A 16737-nucleotide genomic window follows, 5' to 3' on the forward strand; every position below is an offset into this window, starting at 1 on the left:
ACCAACATAAAAATGAAGTACACAGTTATATCAAGGACTTAATCAAATAAAAGTAATTAATAAAATTAAGACAAATAAATATAATCAAACATAGAAAAATAAATAGCGGCTTTGTAAAACGAGGGGGCGTGTCGTAACGTCATTACGTAGGTGAGCAGACTCTGGCTCCAGCTCAGCGCCTCATGATGGTGTGCATGTCGCGCGTGTGGCAGCGGGGCTCCGCGTTTGCCGCGCGGCTCCGAAGGAAGGACTGGGCGTGCAGGTTGGCGGGCCTTTCAGTGAAACACTACAGCACCAAGACGGCGCCGCAGATACCAGGCATGGAGTACCAGGTAAGCTCTAACACCCAGTCTTCGCACCGGCTGCTAGTGAGCTAGCTAGCCACCTCTGCTAGTTTGACAAGTTTGTAACTGAACTGTGGGTGACTGCACAGTTTAGAGATGGACGGAAACATGGCTGACAGGACCGCACCAAACTACAGAAAGTTTAGCTGGCGTTGTTAGAGGAGCCCAGTGGCTCCTCTAACAACAGCTGGTTGCTGAGGCACTGAGCTATGAAAAGTTCTAGTGTAGACAGAGCTGGCAGCACACTGTCAGCTGGACTGTCTGTACCTGCCACACACACACACACACACACACACACACACACACACACACACACACACACACACACACACTCTGACTCAAAGTCCGACCACTGTGCTAACACGTGCTGTGTCTTCTTTGATGCCATATTTGAGTTTCTCGTGGTGTGGAAACTTAAGCGTTTACCTTTATTTCCTCTGTGGGTTGTGTTGTGTTTTAATAGAGCTCTCGCCACTTCATCTAAAGTGCTGTTAAAACATGGATCTGTTAGCAAGCACAATGAAGACACTGTCTTATCTTCACTTGTTGCAGTTCATGCATATGAAGGTGATGGCAGCATATGCATCACTATTTTTATATATGTAGCCAGTTTCTCCATTTGCCTCAGCCATTATCGATTGCTTTTCTCTCCCAGCTTGTTATGGCTGAAACTACAGATCATGTTCATTATAGATTGATCAGAGTTTGATTCCGCTCTCATGTCTGTACAGTAATATGAAGCCACCACAAGCAGCTGGTTATCTTAGCTAAGCACTGGCTCTGTCTAAAGTAGGATTGCAAATTGAAAGCAAAGATAATAAAATTTTATCCTGAAAGTAGTACATGAGACAGATAATCTGTAAAAAAAAAAATCCTCGTAGTGCTCCTAATGAGATTTACAAAAATCCACCGGGCCTGAATGAAAACAGTCTTAAATAATGATCTAAACATTAAATGTGAACTATAAATTTAATTTAGTTTTTTCTGCAGAAATGAATGAAATGCTGAGATACAGGCCTACTGTGTATATATATTTTCAGTTTTTGCTGTGTAGATTATGGGGGTTTATTTTTGAGCATGCTGCTGTTCTAAACATTTAACTCTTAACTTTTTGCCGCAGGACGCCATCTGCACTCTGAACACACTACAGACCAACGCCAGCGCACTGGAGCAGGTTCGAAGAGAGCGCAGCCACCCGCAGCTGCAGCTCCAGGCCATGAGGAGCTTCCTGGAGCGATCGGGCCTCACAGTGAGTCCGTCCTATCAGCTCACATAGTGCATCGGCCACGATTGTTACACAACAGTGACCACTTCAAGCATTACAAAGAATGTTATTGTTGTCTAACGTGATAGAGTAATTGTTTCCTCTAATCTTATTGTGTGTGTCTCAAAGGTGGAGGAACTGGACCATCTCAATATCATTCATGTGACGGGAACAAAGGGCAAGGTAAGCTGACTGGACAACAAGCTGCTTGTGTTGCATCCACATATAGAATTAGAGTTCTATAGAGTCACACAGTCACACAGTCACAATCTCGTATCACAGCTGAACAGTTCACTAAAATATGATTGTGAATAGGCAACCCAGTAACAGAATCTTAATTCATATTTGATCAGCACTGCCCAGTATGATCTGAGTTCCTGACTCACTAAGAATGACCTGTCAATCACAAGGTAGCCCCGCCCTAAAGAATACTCTGCTTTATCATCTATTTTACTCTAAATGGGACCATCATTTACTAAATGAACATCATGCTGTATGGAAGAAGACTCAAACTAGAGACTGAGACCATAAACTCATCAGGAAACTGTTTACTGAGCTCATAAATCAACTGAGAAGTCAGCTCATTCTCCATTTGAGTGAATGGTATCTGTGTGTTATTGTAACCAATGGAGCTCCCCCTGCTGGCCTGCATATAGAATGCAAGTTTAAGACGCTTCAGCTTTGGCTTCACTTTACAGACCCGGAAGCTCTGTCCATTATATATACTGTCAATGGTCCACACCAATCCTGGAAAACCTGGAAATTGAGAGACTAGTTTTCCAGTAATGAAAACACCTGGAAATTGATTAAAATGACCAGATATCCTGGAAATATTCTACATTGTCCTGGAAAATATTAATTGTATTTCACGGCAAGAGGAAAAAAACATTGAGGCCTACCGGTAAATTATATGACAGTTTGGACTCCTGGGAAGGTCCTGAAACATGATTTTATAAAAGAATGGGAATCCTGTTAATGCATTCGAGGGGAATTATGGTTTATTATTTTCTTGCATCACTGCACGCCTTCCCAACATCAAGACCCCGGTGCATATCACACAGGACAGACGTAACATGACAAAAACAACTTAAAAGACGAAATATGACAAAATAGAGACGGGGGGGACTGGACTGTGTTTGAAGTTTTAGTTAGATCCTAAAATGTTGTTCAGAGAAACTAAGAGAGTACTTTTTAATTTTATATTTTGAGTACATTTCAGAGCCTGTACTTTTTTATTTTTAGTTGAGTTAAGAAGTTGAATCAGTCCTGTGTCTTTTTGTTTACACAGTTATCTGTATGTCTAGTTGAGTAAAGAATATGTGTACTTTTGCCACCTCTGTTGAGCTCTCATTATGCAAGGTCTGACCGAAGGTCATGCAAACATGTTTTCAAATGTGCGTTCATTCACTGAAGGAGACAAACTGTTGTGACAGCGCTGTGTGGCCTCTGAGTGTTTGTGTTTATCTTTCAGGGCTCAACATGTGCGTTCACCGAGCAGATTTTGAGAAGTTATGGCTTCCGCACAGGATTTTACAGGTAAAAGTAAAAGCAGCATATGAATAAAATGTACACTCTTTGATACAGGGGATGCCTGGGCCTCATGCTTTTTGTTGGGTTTTTAACAACATAACTGACCAGTCCTCAGGCAGCTTTTGGTGTGAGTTGCTGAGATTGGGAGATATCGGCTGTAGAGATGTCTGCCTTCTCTCCGATATAATGGAACCAGACGGCACTCAGTCTGGGGTGCTCAAATCGCCAAAATATCCATTTGAAGAGTCTACAGCAATGTCTCTTCATCATGACCTGGTTACTCAAAACAATCCACAGACCTTGTTGTGAGCAGTTTCATGTAGGAACTTTAATGTTTACATCCTGTGCTGTTACGAGCTTCTCGTCAATGAGTAGATGCACTCTTCCTTCTGCGCGGTGATATGTAGAAAGAAAATAGTTCCTACATGAAACCAGTCACAACAAGGTCTGTCCATCAGACCAGCTTGCTAGATTTCCACTTGTACAACAACCTCAACGTATCTCATTTATTTAATTGGCTGTATAGCGAGAAAAGTTGAAGATGATAACTTTAAGCTACTTTACAATGAAAAGTATAGCTACATCTTAACTATGCTCAAAGAACTGTAGCTTGTCAGACTAAAAGTAGTTTAACTACCTCCAAAATATATTGTGAAAATTTGTCACAATTTGTCTGGAATCTCATATAGTTACACAGAGGTGTGATTGAAGGAGAAGAGGACCTGCTCCCTCTATAAATAAAAACAGTTGATTCTAATTCTAACAAAACACAACCATTCTTATTTTCAGGTGATAATACACCAATGAAAACATAGCTATGAATATTGTATTCCATTTCCAACAATAGATCCTAAATGTTACACACTGGACCTTTAAGCATATAGCACAGCACTTCATCACATGGCTGTATGATAATACGCTGTCACATTGTTTTAATTTTTTTTTTTTACCATACAGGTGTGTGCATCCCTGAATGATATGTAATTAAATATTAAATATAAAAATTATTCACAGGAATGTGTTGCTTTAATGTCCCGTATTTTACTTTACATTCATTTAAAATATCACAAATCAGTTTTGAGATCGAACAGCAGTGATGGCTTGATACAGGCATATAACATAGACCTGCAAGCGTAGTTACGTAACATCATATTTGTATTTATGCACTTTGCTGTGGTATTTGTTTGTTTCATACTCTGTCAGTGAAAAGTGGCTAAACACTCCTGTTTCCTTGTTGTTTGCAGTTCCCCACATTTGGTCCAAGTCAGGGAGAGGATTCGAATCAACGGACAGCCCATTGGAAAAGAGCTCTTCACTAAATACTTCTGGCAGGTTTATGGACGGCTGGATGAAACTAAGGTAGGTCCTGTAACCATACAGAGATGTATGATTTTAAAACACAGCCCCTTGCTTTTAATGGAATGGTTTCTTTTAACCAACCCTAGCTACTCATTGACTCAGTGCAATGATTCATTGGATTACTCTTTAATCATCCCAAAGTGACCTGTGTCCTGTTTGTGCTCCCAGTCTGAGCTGTGTATGATCAGTGTCACAGGTTGTAATTGAGCCAATAGAAATGAGACCCCTCATGTCAGGATAAACGTGACCCTCATGTGACAGTGCACTTTGGTCACGTTACCAGCATTCAGTGTGCAGTTTGAGTCAATGAATTGACCAACTGTTGTGGACACTCTGATGGTTGTTTTTTGTTCCATGGAGAAGTGATGCTACTTGGACGCAATAAAACCTGACTTAAAACAGAACATTTAAAGCTGATACAATGTAGGGAATCCAAATGGATATTTGTTTTAAGGGATTTTTTTCCATGTCCTATAGTGTATATTATTGCTTGGAATCTTTGCAAACGAGCTGCTGCAGTCATTTTATTTCCTTGTCTTTGTCCTCCTCAGGACGCCCACGGAGGGACGATGCCGGCATACTTCCGCTTCCTCACCATCTTGGCCTTCCATGTGTTTCTTCAGGAGAAGGTATGCTAGCAGACCTGTGCTGCCTTCACCAGCAGCCTGCAAATAGATAAGAGCAGGCATATGTCACTCTCTTGTCTTCAGAACAACGCCCCCTTTTGGGTGAAACAAGCCCTGTAGAAGTTCCTAGTGGTACCATGCCTAGAGGGTGCTGCGTCACATTTTAGGCATTAAATAATGAAAACCCCCAGTTTACAATTTTCTTTACTCATCCAATGAGCGAAGGACAGTGAAAGAAGAGATCTGTGGTTTCAGGCCATCCACAGGGGGGTTAAAATGGTAAATCGTGGGACGCGGGCAGTCAATATGTGTCTGTCTGTGGCAAATACTTAATCACAGATTAGTTAATGCTGTTAATGAGTAAATGATGTGCTGAATCAGAAAGGAGTTTTAGTTATGATTTTAGTTAGCTGGTCATACACCTGCCATTAGATTTGAATCTGAAACCTTCTCCACAGAAAAGAGCCATTCTGGTTCATACTCTGGGGGTATGCAGTGGTTGAGATGCCTTGCTCTGGATCAGTGTGCTGGATGGGCAGACTGATTCAGTTTAGAGCAATACGTTTTATTAGGTAAATGACTAGCTCTCCTTGAATCTAATCAACTCTGCTCTTTGTCTAGGTGGATTTAGCTGTAATTGAAGTGGGGATTGGTGGAGCATATGACTGCACCAACATTATAAGGTAATACTCATTTATAAAGCTTCTGTCGAGAGTGTTGAGACTGACTCACTCAGTACAATTACATTTTATCATTCTTAATCACAAATGTGATTCAGACTTGTAATCCATTTGTTATTAAATTACTTAAGTTAGGTTGTGCAGTACTGATGTCACCTTGATACAGGCACAACTTGATAATGTTTTGGACCCAATAAAGGACTGCTGTAGTGCCACTATAAAAAATTATTGATTCAGATTTTATCAAACTTTATCATAGAGCTGAGAACACTCCCAGGCAGCTGAGTGCACAGAACCCTCACTGTTGCAGGCAGTTTTGCTCTACATGTGTTTTCTGATTGAGAGTCAGATGAGGGCTAAATAAATCCACGTTCCCCTCTCTGTGTTCTGGTTTGTGTCAAATGTCCATGTCTTTTGGCAAGAAGTATAAGTTTTAAGGCTGTAACTTCACTTTTGTCCTGAATTAAAATCACCCTGCAATAGTAATAAGTAATTGCTGGCCGTGCCAATTACAAAATGGCTGTTTTTCTACAATAAAATCCTAATGGTAACGGTAAATGGACCTGTACTTGTATAGCGCCTTTCTAGTCTTCCGACCACTCAAAGCGCTTTTAAACTACATGCCCTTTCACACACATTCACTCAGTGATGGCGAAGCCCATCAAACAGAAACTCATTCATACACATTCACACACCGATGCACGGCATCAGGAGCAATTCAGGGTTCAGTATCTTGCTCAAGGATACTTCGACATGTGGCGGGAGGAGCCGGGGATCGAACCAACATCCTTCCGAGTAGGGGACGTCCTGCTCTTCCTCTGAGCCACAGCTGCCCCTAATCCACCTAACCCTAGTTAAAAATAATGCATGGCATTAAAGGACAATTCCGGCGCAAAATGAACCTGGGGTTAATAACACATGTGTACCGAGTTGGTCCGTTCTCTGGGATATGTTTTCATGCTAATCGACCGTGACCGGTTTTAGCACAAACTGCTAACTAGCTTATAACGCTAGTCAACGGGGCACAGAGTAACGTGAAAAGAAATCACTTTTTATACCACTAACAAGACTCAAAATAGCACCACACTTACACGGTAGCATAATGAGGGTCCCTATGTATAAACCGCAGCATTGAGAACTTTGTAAGTGTACAGACAGTTTATTAAAAAGATAGTTTAGAACAACAGTAGCGTTCGCGTATACAGGCGGGCGCTATCTTGGGAAAACAGTCAGGGGTTAGGTCATTCATGCAGATCAATGATGAAGATTTACAGCCGGCGATGTGAACTAAAACAAACGTAATCTGCTCAATATATCAGAAATAATCGCACCGATGTAAAACACAACTTGTCTAGTGTACTTACTCAGTGGATAACTGTCCATCTGGTCCCTCCGGTATGAGTCGCTGCCTCCAATTTATTTTCGGGACATTGAAAAAAGTTTCAAGTACAGCTCTGTTTATCAGAGAGGGGAAATCTTCAGACTGTACAAAACACTGCGTCTCTTGGGTGTCGCGACGCAACAGGTCCCACTCCGTGCAACACAGGCACTCCTCTTCGGTGGCCATAGCTTCACAATGTCCGCAGGTACACCACCAGTTTCCCGAAGTAAGAGGCTGTGTTGCAGCATTGACTACCGGTAGCTCTCTCTCTCTCGTAGCCCTTTCACGGAGCTCCCGCAGCTTACCGTGTAAGTGTGGTGCTATTTTGAGTCTTGTTAGTGGTATAAAAAGTGATTTCTTTTCACGTTACTCTGTGCCCCGTTGACTAGCGTTATATAAGCTGATTAGCGGTTTGTGCTAAAAACCGGTCACGGTCGATTAGCATGAAAACATATCCCAGAGAACGGACCAACTCAGTACACATGTGTTATTAACCCCAGGTTCATCTTGCACCGGAATTGTCCTTTAATAATTGATTAAATCATAAATGAGCTCATATTTCATTAAAATGTTTGTTACATAACTTCTGTTTCTTTATTCATATGACATTTATTCAATTCATCCATAAATCAACAGGGTTTCATTGTAACATCTGTAAACAATTATTATTATTTTTTTTTTTACTTTTGACAAACTGTGTGTACCTGTCTCACATGCTCCAGTATGAGGAGGTTATGTTTCAACTATGGTCTATAATTAGTGGGAAAGGCTTTTTCAGAACTTTGGTATTGCCTTAATTAAGGTAACATGTGCCTTTTTTTAAATTGCCCTTGTGTAAACCAGGCTACTGTTCCTCTGTACTTGAAGTGTACTGTTTCACTGTTGTACTGTTGTTCTATAAAGTTTTGTTTACAGCCTTATCAGTATTTTAATATTATGCCGCTGTGGTTGTGTGTCAACAGGAAGCCGTGGGTGTGTGGTATCTCCTCTCTGGGCATAGACCACACTCAGATCCTTGGAGACACCATTGAAAAGATCGCCTGGCAAAAAGGGGGCATCTTCAAGGTGTGTTGGCTGTACACATCAGTAACATGGCATTGTGATTGGACTAAATACAAGTATATATAAGTAATAAGACCATTTAAATTTTTTTTTAAATCCAGTCTTCATATGGTAAATGGATCTGTACTTGTATATCGCCTTTCTAGTCTTCCGACCACTCAAAGCGCTTTTACACTACATGCCACATTCACCCTTTCACACACATTCACTCAGTGATGGCAAAGCCCATCGAACAGAAACTAACTCATTCACACACTGATGCAAGGCATCAGGAACAATTCGGGGTTCAGTATCTTGCTCAAGGATACTTCGACATGTGGCCGGAGGAGCCAGGGATCGAACCAACAACCTTCCGATTAGTGGACAACTCGCTCTGCCTCTGAGCCACAGCCGCCCATTGTTGTCACAGAGATGGACATTTTGGGTTGATTTTGAATTTATCCACTGATAAAGATTGTGTGTTTGAAAGCACTGGAAAAGGGGTTGTTATTTTCAAGGCGAATAATTACTCAAATAAAACTATTTATGAATTAGATTTCGACTAACTGGTTGTACAGTATTTGCTTCTCCACTGCTCTGCCATCTCACAGCTGTGTGTTTTCAGCCAGGGGTTCCTGCCTTCACAGTCAAACAGCCAGAAGATGCGATGGTTGTGCTCAGGGACAGGGCCAAAGAGATAAAGGTAAGTAACCACTCAGACTAATAGACTAATGCAATGTGTTTAAGTCAGATATTGCTCAGTGAAATGTAAAGTCTTGTTGAAATCTCACTTTGATGTAACACAGTCTGACCTGTTGTTGCAGTGTCCTCTGTGGGTGTGTCCAGAGCTGGAGGGCTACCAGACAGACTGTGGACCTTTGCGCCTGGGCCTGGCAGGGCAGCACCAGCGCTCCAATGCGTCCCTGGCCCTCCAGCTGAGTCACACTTGGCTGCAGAGAAGATGTCTACCAGGTGGGACGGGAATTTCTGAAAATTTGAACTGTGTGTCAGTGGCAAGAAGGAAATCATAAATCCACAAGTGAAAGAGAGAGACTAACAAGGCACCCACTAGCTACAAACGTCATCATCATATGCCTTAACTGCATTTGAACCTGTTAATACGTTATTGTGAGATCAAGTCTGAACTTTTTCTTTCATCGCAGTAGCTCCATTTGCAGCATCACAGAAAAGAAAAGACAAGAAACAAAGAGATAAAGTGTAGCATCAGTGCTCCAACAACCAGTACGACTGGACCTGGAAAAAGCATTATATTAAAAATCTCATACAGACTTACAACTTGTACAGCGTGTAAGGTGCACAACAAAGTAAGACGCTTCCCGGCGGCACAGGCACACATTTTAGTTTTCTCGCATTAGCAACTTGTTCAACACGCAGCGTACCAGACATTCACAGAGGAGACGAAACCTCTGGCATCCGCAGTTTGCTGGCAGTTGCCCCTTATTACCTAATCACTGTCAGTGCAGTGAGTTACAGGTTGGCCAGACCAACTGCCCCACAACGTCAGTTTCACTTGGCTGCACTCTCTGCCTTAGGGAGAGTGTAAATCTATTTATATAATTGTGTATGTGACACAGTGTTCATTTTGTGCACAGCCTAAAACCCTTTTCAGACACACATCTCGTTGCCGAATAGTTAGGTTAGACGTAAAGACCCAGGAGTCAAGGTTAAATATAAAGAGATGGAATGCATGTCGTATTCCACCTGACTAAACTGACTAGGAGTCATCAGTTGAGAATTTGACTTGCACACAGAGTAATGCAGGAGCGACAGCATGTTTTAGGTTTTAAAATGACCACAAACCACAAAACTAACTGTGATAGAAGCGGAGAAGAATGATAGTTAACCGAGGGCGACACGCTGGGCAGTGGCTGCTCCAACGCTCTCTGCTCCAGTGTCAGTGAAGTTGGCTAAACCACTTTTGAACCAGACGGTGGTCCAACCTCTACTACCTTCCTCTGTGATTGACTCTGGGGCTGAAAGTGCTGTAGCAGCCTGGCAGCAGAGACGCTCTGTGGTGAGCTGGGATTTTATAACTGAGACAAGACGCACTCTTTACTTTCTCTGACTGTTGTTTTCACATCACAGATGATAAAGAAAGGCAATAAAAACGTGATGTTACCCTAACCATAAAACATGAGACTTCACGCCACAGGAACCGCTGATATAGGAGTCCTAAATTGGCAAAAAAAAAGCCATTACTGGAATGGACAGGAATGCTGTGTATTCCATGCCTGAAAAGGTTTTAAATCTGTCTTCTCTCTCAACAGATAAAAGCTTTCCCTCAACCAGTGTTGAGAATGCAGGTGTTCTTCAGGGGACTTCCTTCAAGCCCAGCCCCATCATGGTGAAAGGTGAGTGCTGAAGAACAATCAAATACATGATTTAAACCTGCTTTTTCTCTAAAGGCCAGTAGGGGCCGACTCCACTGTTTGCAGAAAGACTTTCAAGTGAGAAAATGAGCCGACTTTTGACTTTATTAATGAGCTCAGTAAACAGTTTTCTAAAGAGTTTCTGGTCTCAATCTCTAGTTTCAGTCTTCTTCCATACAGCATGATGTTCATTTAGTTAATGATAGTCCCATTTAGAGTAAAACAGACCATAAAGCAGGGTATGCTTTAGGGCGGGGCTACCTTGATTGACAGGTTGCTAGCTCATCGATCAGATCATCCCTCGCTCCTCCACAGCTCCACCCTCTTGTCCAAATATGGTCACTTCTGGCTGTGCGCCAAAGCAGTACACCACGAACAAGTGTGTGACATCACGATGGCTGCGTCTTCTTCTTTTATATAGTCTGTGAATTCAACATGTTGACATATGACCATTGGAATTAAGAGTTGGGACTGAAGAGTGGCAGTCAGTGAAGGACATTTGGACTTGTGGAAAACATCTGCAACATAAGCAGCTGTGAAAGTAAAAGAGCAAAGTATACCCCTCCTAAAAAGTAGATGACAGAGACTCAATTATGAACAAATGTCCAGTTTCTGTTTCACCAAACGATATGACAAACACACAGTAAAGCTCTTCAGATGTCACAGAGCTTGTTACTGGTGGTTGCAATAATTCAAATTCAAGATTCAGCAACGTGACATCATCATCCACAAGTCTGTCTGTCTGTCTGTCTGGTCGTCTGGTCTCAGGGCTGGCAGACACAGAGTGGCCTGGAAGGAATCAGACTCTGAAACACGGAGCAGTCACCTACTTCCTGGATGGAGCTCACACCATGCGCAGTATGCAGGCCTGTGTTCACTGGTTCACAGAGACGGCAGCCCAGCATGAAAGGAACGCAAGGTGAACGTCTCTCCCTAATGACATCACACTGGGCTGCAACTCTGTTTATAGGTTCAGTAGACTGACTGTGCACAGTTATTACGGGAGGTGCTTATAGTACTGAGCCAGGCTCCCTGTACCTTAATAACTGTATAAGCATAAAACATTTGCTCAAACAGCTGGAAGATACAGATGTAAAACCTTGATGTGTGTGTTGTAGTGGGCCTGTGGCCAGAGTGTTGCTGTTCAACGCTACAGGAGAGAGAGACTCAGCAGTCATGCTTAAACTACTGGTGGTGAGTACAGCTGCCTGCAGGAATCCAGAGAACTAGGAAGATGTATATGTGTGTATATAAAAAATACAAACACATGTAGACCCCTCCCTGTTCAACCTGGTTTGTTTCACTCTGGCAGCATCTTCTGCCCCTGACTGAGCAGACCTTAATGTGTTCTTTCCTTGTTTCTTTTCAGCCATGTCATTTTGACTTTGCTGTGTTCTGCCCAAACATCACTGAAGCCATCGCTTCTTGTAATGCAGGTGAGCTCATTGAGCCTGTTGGCAGCTAACAGTGAACTCTACCTGACAGGATTAAAGGATCATACTAGTGGCTTTTAGCCCATTAACTATAAGTCACATGTGCTTTTCATGATTGCTAATTTCCCAAAGCGTTCTATAGGAACAGTGCAGCATTTTGGGAAGTATCCTGGTTTGCTTAATTTCTGAGAGTAAGAAGAATGAATACCTGTGCTGGAGTAAAGATGTGCTTAGCATTAAGACTGGAAGCAGGGGGAAACGGCTAGCTTAGCCATGTCCAAAGATCAAGCAATGGCTGGATTCACAACTGCCTACTATATATACTATATACAAAGTGATTTGGCCAAAATATAGTATGCAAAAAAAGGAAATCTGCAATATGCCAAAAATACACAGATGTCGTACTGATTCGGAAAAAATGTCCAGTATGCATCAGACCAGTCTACCTCGCCTACTGTGTCCCACAATGCAACACAGTGGAACAATCACCACAACAGGATTTTTTTGGGGCACATTTTGTTGCTATTTCACCACTAAATACACTTACACAAGAAATCAATCATGCAGATTTGGAATATTGGCAGCTTTAAGAAAATTGATGGTGAATCGAAAACGTGCTCCCACGCTGGAGTTCAGAGGCTCCACAACCGGCACAGCATCGGGAGCAATTTGGTGTTCAGTATCTTGCTAAAGGACATCTGTGTATGAATTGGTGAATGTGACATGTATTGTTAAGTGCTATGAGTAGTCTGAAGACTAGAAAGGTACTATTTAAGAGCATTATCAATCTATCAGGTAAATGTTCATCTTTGGGAAAATCATGAAAATCCACATGTATAACTTTTTTAGAGCATTATGGGGACTACACAGTAGTGGTGGTTGGCTCCTAGTTGTGCTGTTGTTTACTTCCTCTTTCCAAAACCAGAAACATGCTGAGCCCGGCCTAGCATACTGCAAAATAAACTGCTTTAACGGTTTCATACTGCATACACTATATTCCATTGTATTCCATTAATTCTGCATTCACTGGTAGTATATAGTTTGCTGTTTGGAATACAGTTTGTTTCAGCCATAAAATTACAATTTGTGGTTTAATGGGTTGTAACAATTTTTTTCTATCCATTCATCCAGTGCTTCTGTGCACTGTGTCAGACATATATATAGTATGGTATGACCTTGACCCTGTTACAAACTGAACTTAACCAGTCTTTCTGCCGTCCCCACTCCTCTCAGACCAGCAGAACTTCAACGTCTCTGTGGAAAACATGTTGACCCGCTGCTTGGACAACGAGAGGAGCTGGCGTCTCCACAACAGGCTGGGGGATAACCAAGGCACACAGCTGCTTATCGAGGACAGCCTGCCCCTGGTCCCTGAAAAAAAAGCAGACACCCTGGTCTTCCCCTGCATCCTCAGCGCCCTCCGCTGGATAAGCCAGGGCAGGGACTCCGTGGTGGCGGACCCAGCCAAGACGGTCTTACCAGTTAAACCCAACATCATGGACAAAGCTGCTCCGCTCTGTGACGTGGCCGAGATCCACGTCCTCATCACCGGGAGCCTCCACCTGGTGGGAGGAGCACTCAAACACCTGGACCCAGCTTCCTCCAAGTAAAGGATCATGTGAAATTTAAATGAGTGAATTTAAATACAGTTTAATAATGGATGGGTGCTCTGCCTATATACACATTTACCTTTGTGGGAGAAAATCATTTCTGTCTGTATAGATGAGGCTTTTGTACTACTAGCTTTTTGGACTTTTAGGTCTTTACCTGAATGGGATTAGCTGCACGCAGGTACTGTTGTTGTCTTGGTAGCTTCACTACAGTGGCTGATGCTTGGAGCCAGCTAGTTTGGACCAAGATAGCTCCAGGCCTCAAAGCAGCCCCCAGCCTCACCCAGAGCCTTACAGACAGCCGCACAAACGTGTGGAGCTCTCGTCTTTAGTCTTAACTTGAAGCCAAATATGTTTACATGAACTGACGGAGGCTACATTCATGTACAGCACAATGTGCACCTAGTTGGCTAAACTGGAACTGCGCGTGCGCCTCAGTGTTCTCTGACGCCACCTGGATGAGGCAGAGTGGCGTCATTATATTACATTTATACAAAAACTGCAGATAAACGGGCACCAAAAAGTGCTGCTACATGGACTACATGGAGTTTTTTACTTACTTATTTGGAACCTTTTTAAATGAATGTCATTTTGAACAGTTTCTACTTCCAATTTGAAAAGTGCTTCATACACAAGGCCTATTCATCTTTGTTGTAGATGCAAATATTCTAACAATAGTGTTTGCATCAGAGGAATTCATGGAACTGTTAATCAAATTCTGTGTAATCTGTTTTACACTGGAAGTATTGTAATATTTAAATGCTCCTTAATTTAAATTAGCATTATATGACCGAATTACGTACAGTTCTTTGTATGTAAGTATATATGTTTATTTAATGGTAAACTGTATAAAATACATTTATCATCATGCTGGCATGCACCCCATTTATGCCTGGTATTAAAGTGCGATCTGTATCTGGCCACATTACTCGGATAATAAACAATCCGATCTTACCTTTGCGTTTAGACCTGGTATATTTAATGCATTTTTGTGATCCTCGCTGAGATCACGTCTGTCCTCCAGAGCAAAACCTGCGCGTGAGTAATGAGCAGGAGAAAATCTCCCTTAAAAACCATGGAGTTTGTGAGTTGCCGAGTTAGGAGAAACACGGTCTACAACAAATTTGTAATCATGCGTCCCCTTTTTGCAAATTCGGCAAATGTAACAAGTTGTTCCTTTCTTGGTAAAAATATTGTCATTTTCTCCTGGTCTGTTGCAGTACCACTGTGTACTAAGCTTCTCTGACTATATATATATATATATATATATATAAGCCTTGTTAACAGCAGATTAGCTGCAGGGATGAGTCACACGCAGTCATTACTCACTATGTCATTAATTTCCTCCGTACTGCTTCCATTTTCTGTGCAGTTCTGTTGAATCAGCCTTCTTGCTTACTCAGTCTAAATTTGAATAACCTGTAGTTTATGTTAAAAACAAATATCTGTATCAGTGATGTTGTGTACGGACTGCGTTTACACCTACATAAGATCTGAACACAATGCGAGGAGACTCCAGATGTGGTCAGGCAGATCCGATCACAACACATTTACACCCTGCATTAGCATGCCTTTGTCCTTATGTGGATAACATGTCCGGGTACAGATCACATTGTTGTAAATGGGGTCATGGTAACCCATCCAGTGAAGCTAACGGAGGTCATCAGCTCCACAGGTGGTTTCATACTGTAACCTCAAATTAGTTTGAAATTCCAGGTCAGTATTACCTGACTCCTGTGGAATGTTCCTGTCGAGCCAACAAGACACAAAATGCACTTAAAAGGAAGTTGTCACTTGTTGTAAGTAGTGAAGATGAAATCTGCTCACATATTAATTATAAGTCAATTAAAAAAGATAATTTTGTCTACCATTGTTTTGAATATTTCTTGGTCTCCTTTGGGAAACTCTTGCTCAGCAAAGATGGGAAATACTATCAAATAGTTGATCTAAACCAGTATGGATATTACTTGTATAAATTAAGTTAATAAGCTAACAATGTGTAGCATGTCTATATTTACAGTTTAAACACTTATATTTGTGTATGATCTATCTAAGCAGCTTATTACTAACACAGGCCGGTGACCTTGTGGGCTTTAAGAGGTTTTATACATACAAAGAACCTCTATAAAACCCAGACCAGGCCTCTATTTGGCATATGCTTTTTTTCTCAAAACATGTGGCCACACCAGGCTAGTAAAGGAGACCTGAGCTACAAACAGACATTAGGAAAGATATAGGACATTAATATGGCCATTGTGTTACTATACTATGTTTTTGTGAGTTTCTGTGGTTATGTGTGTATGTAATTTTATCTGTGCTTGTGTGTTTTCTCTTAATGTTTCTGATATGCCATCAACCTGCCATGGGCATTTTAGTGCTTGTTGTAATGACGTATTTGTAAATAAGGCTAGGGTGAGTTAGCATTAATCTTAAATGGACATAGAAAAACATTACTGATGCTAAAAGAAAAGTTAAAAAGAAAGTAATTTAGTATGAAAACAGATTTTTCATTTAACCAATATCCCGTATTATAAATACATGTCGCATTTGTATAAAATCTAAAATGTATTGCCCTGGTAACGAGAGTAAACACACAGCTAAAAAAGCTTTCAGTCAGCCTGCTGGCAGGGAGCAGGACGAGGACAAGGAAGCATCCAAAACTGAGGACAAAGTAGACCCTGATGATGATGATGATGATGATGGTGGTGGTGGTGATGATGATGATGATGATGAGGAGTCTGATTTATCTGACGGCTCCTCTGAGAGTGGGGAGGACGTGCAGTGTCTCTGACCACCACTGCTCCCCTACTCACAATGATGCTGCACTACTTCCCGGCCAGAGCTTCGGTCCCGTGGATCACACAGTACACCATCGCCTGTATCAGCACCATGAAGTCCACCTCCTGGCTCTGATTGGTTGTTTTCATTCTAGCCCAGCGGATTCATGCAAATACCATTAGGAGTGCTAGGAGGAGCCAGAGGAACCTGATTTTTGTTGTTCTACTGTCGGGACATAGTGAAAGTCTCAGCAAATATGACTATGATGCCTACTGCAGCTTTAAGGTTTTAGTAGTTGTCA

At 41.9% G+C, this 16737-nt stretch overlaps 1 protein-coding gene across 1 annotated transcript; it reads left to right on the top strand.

Moving 5' to 3' along the window:
• Positions 1-156: 156 nt before the first annotated feature.
• fpgs (folylpolyglutamate synthase) lies at positions 157-15528 on the top strand. The gene is made up of 15 exons (XM_051412887.1): positions 157-332; positions 1465-1593; positions 1738-1791; positions 3080-3144; positions 4383-4497; positions 5049-5126; positions 5745-5806; positions 8147-8249; positions 8851-8928; positions 9050-9197; positions 10514-10597; positions 11384-11534; positions 11734-11809; positions 11985-12051; positions 13282-15528. The coding sequence occupies exons 1-15, from the start codon at positions 183-185 to the stop codon at positions 13656-13658; spliced, it is 1737 nt and encodes a 578-aa protein (XP_051268847.1). The 5' UTR covers positions 157-182; the 3' UTR covers positions 13659-15528.
• Positions 15529-16737: the final 1209 nt, after the last annotated feature.

This window comes from Dicentrarchus labrax, unplaced genomic scaffold (assembly GCF_905237075.1).
Source record: "Dicentrarchus labrax unplaced genomic scaffold, dlabrax2021, whole genome shotgun sequence".
NCBI classification, from domain to species: Eukaryota; Metazoa; Chordata; class Actinopteri; family Moronidae; genus Dicentrarchus; species Dicentrarchus labrax.

Bases quoted from the DNA above. Each gene is read 5' to 3' on its own strand.
- fpgs (XM_051412887.1), top strand. From the start codon at position 183: ATGATGGTGTGCATGTCGCGCGTGTGGCAGCGGGGCTCCGCGTTTGCC. The intron at 5,127-5,744 runs GTATGCTAGCAG...CTCTTTGTCTAG, and splicing joins ATGTGTTTCTTCAGGAGAAG to GTGGATTTAGCTGTAATTGA. The intron at 12,052-13,281 runs GTGAGCTCATTG...CACTCCTCTCAG, and splicing joins CATCGCTTCTTGTAATGCAG to ACCAGCAGAACTTCAACGTC.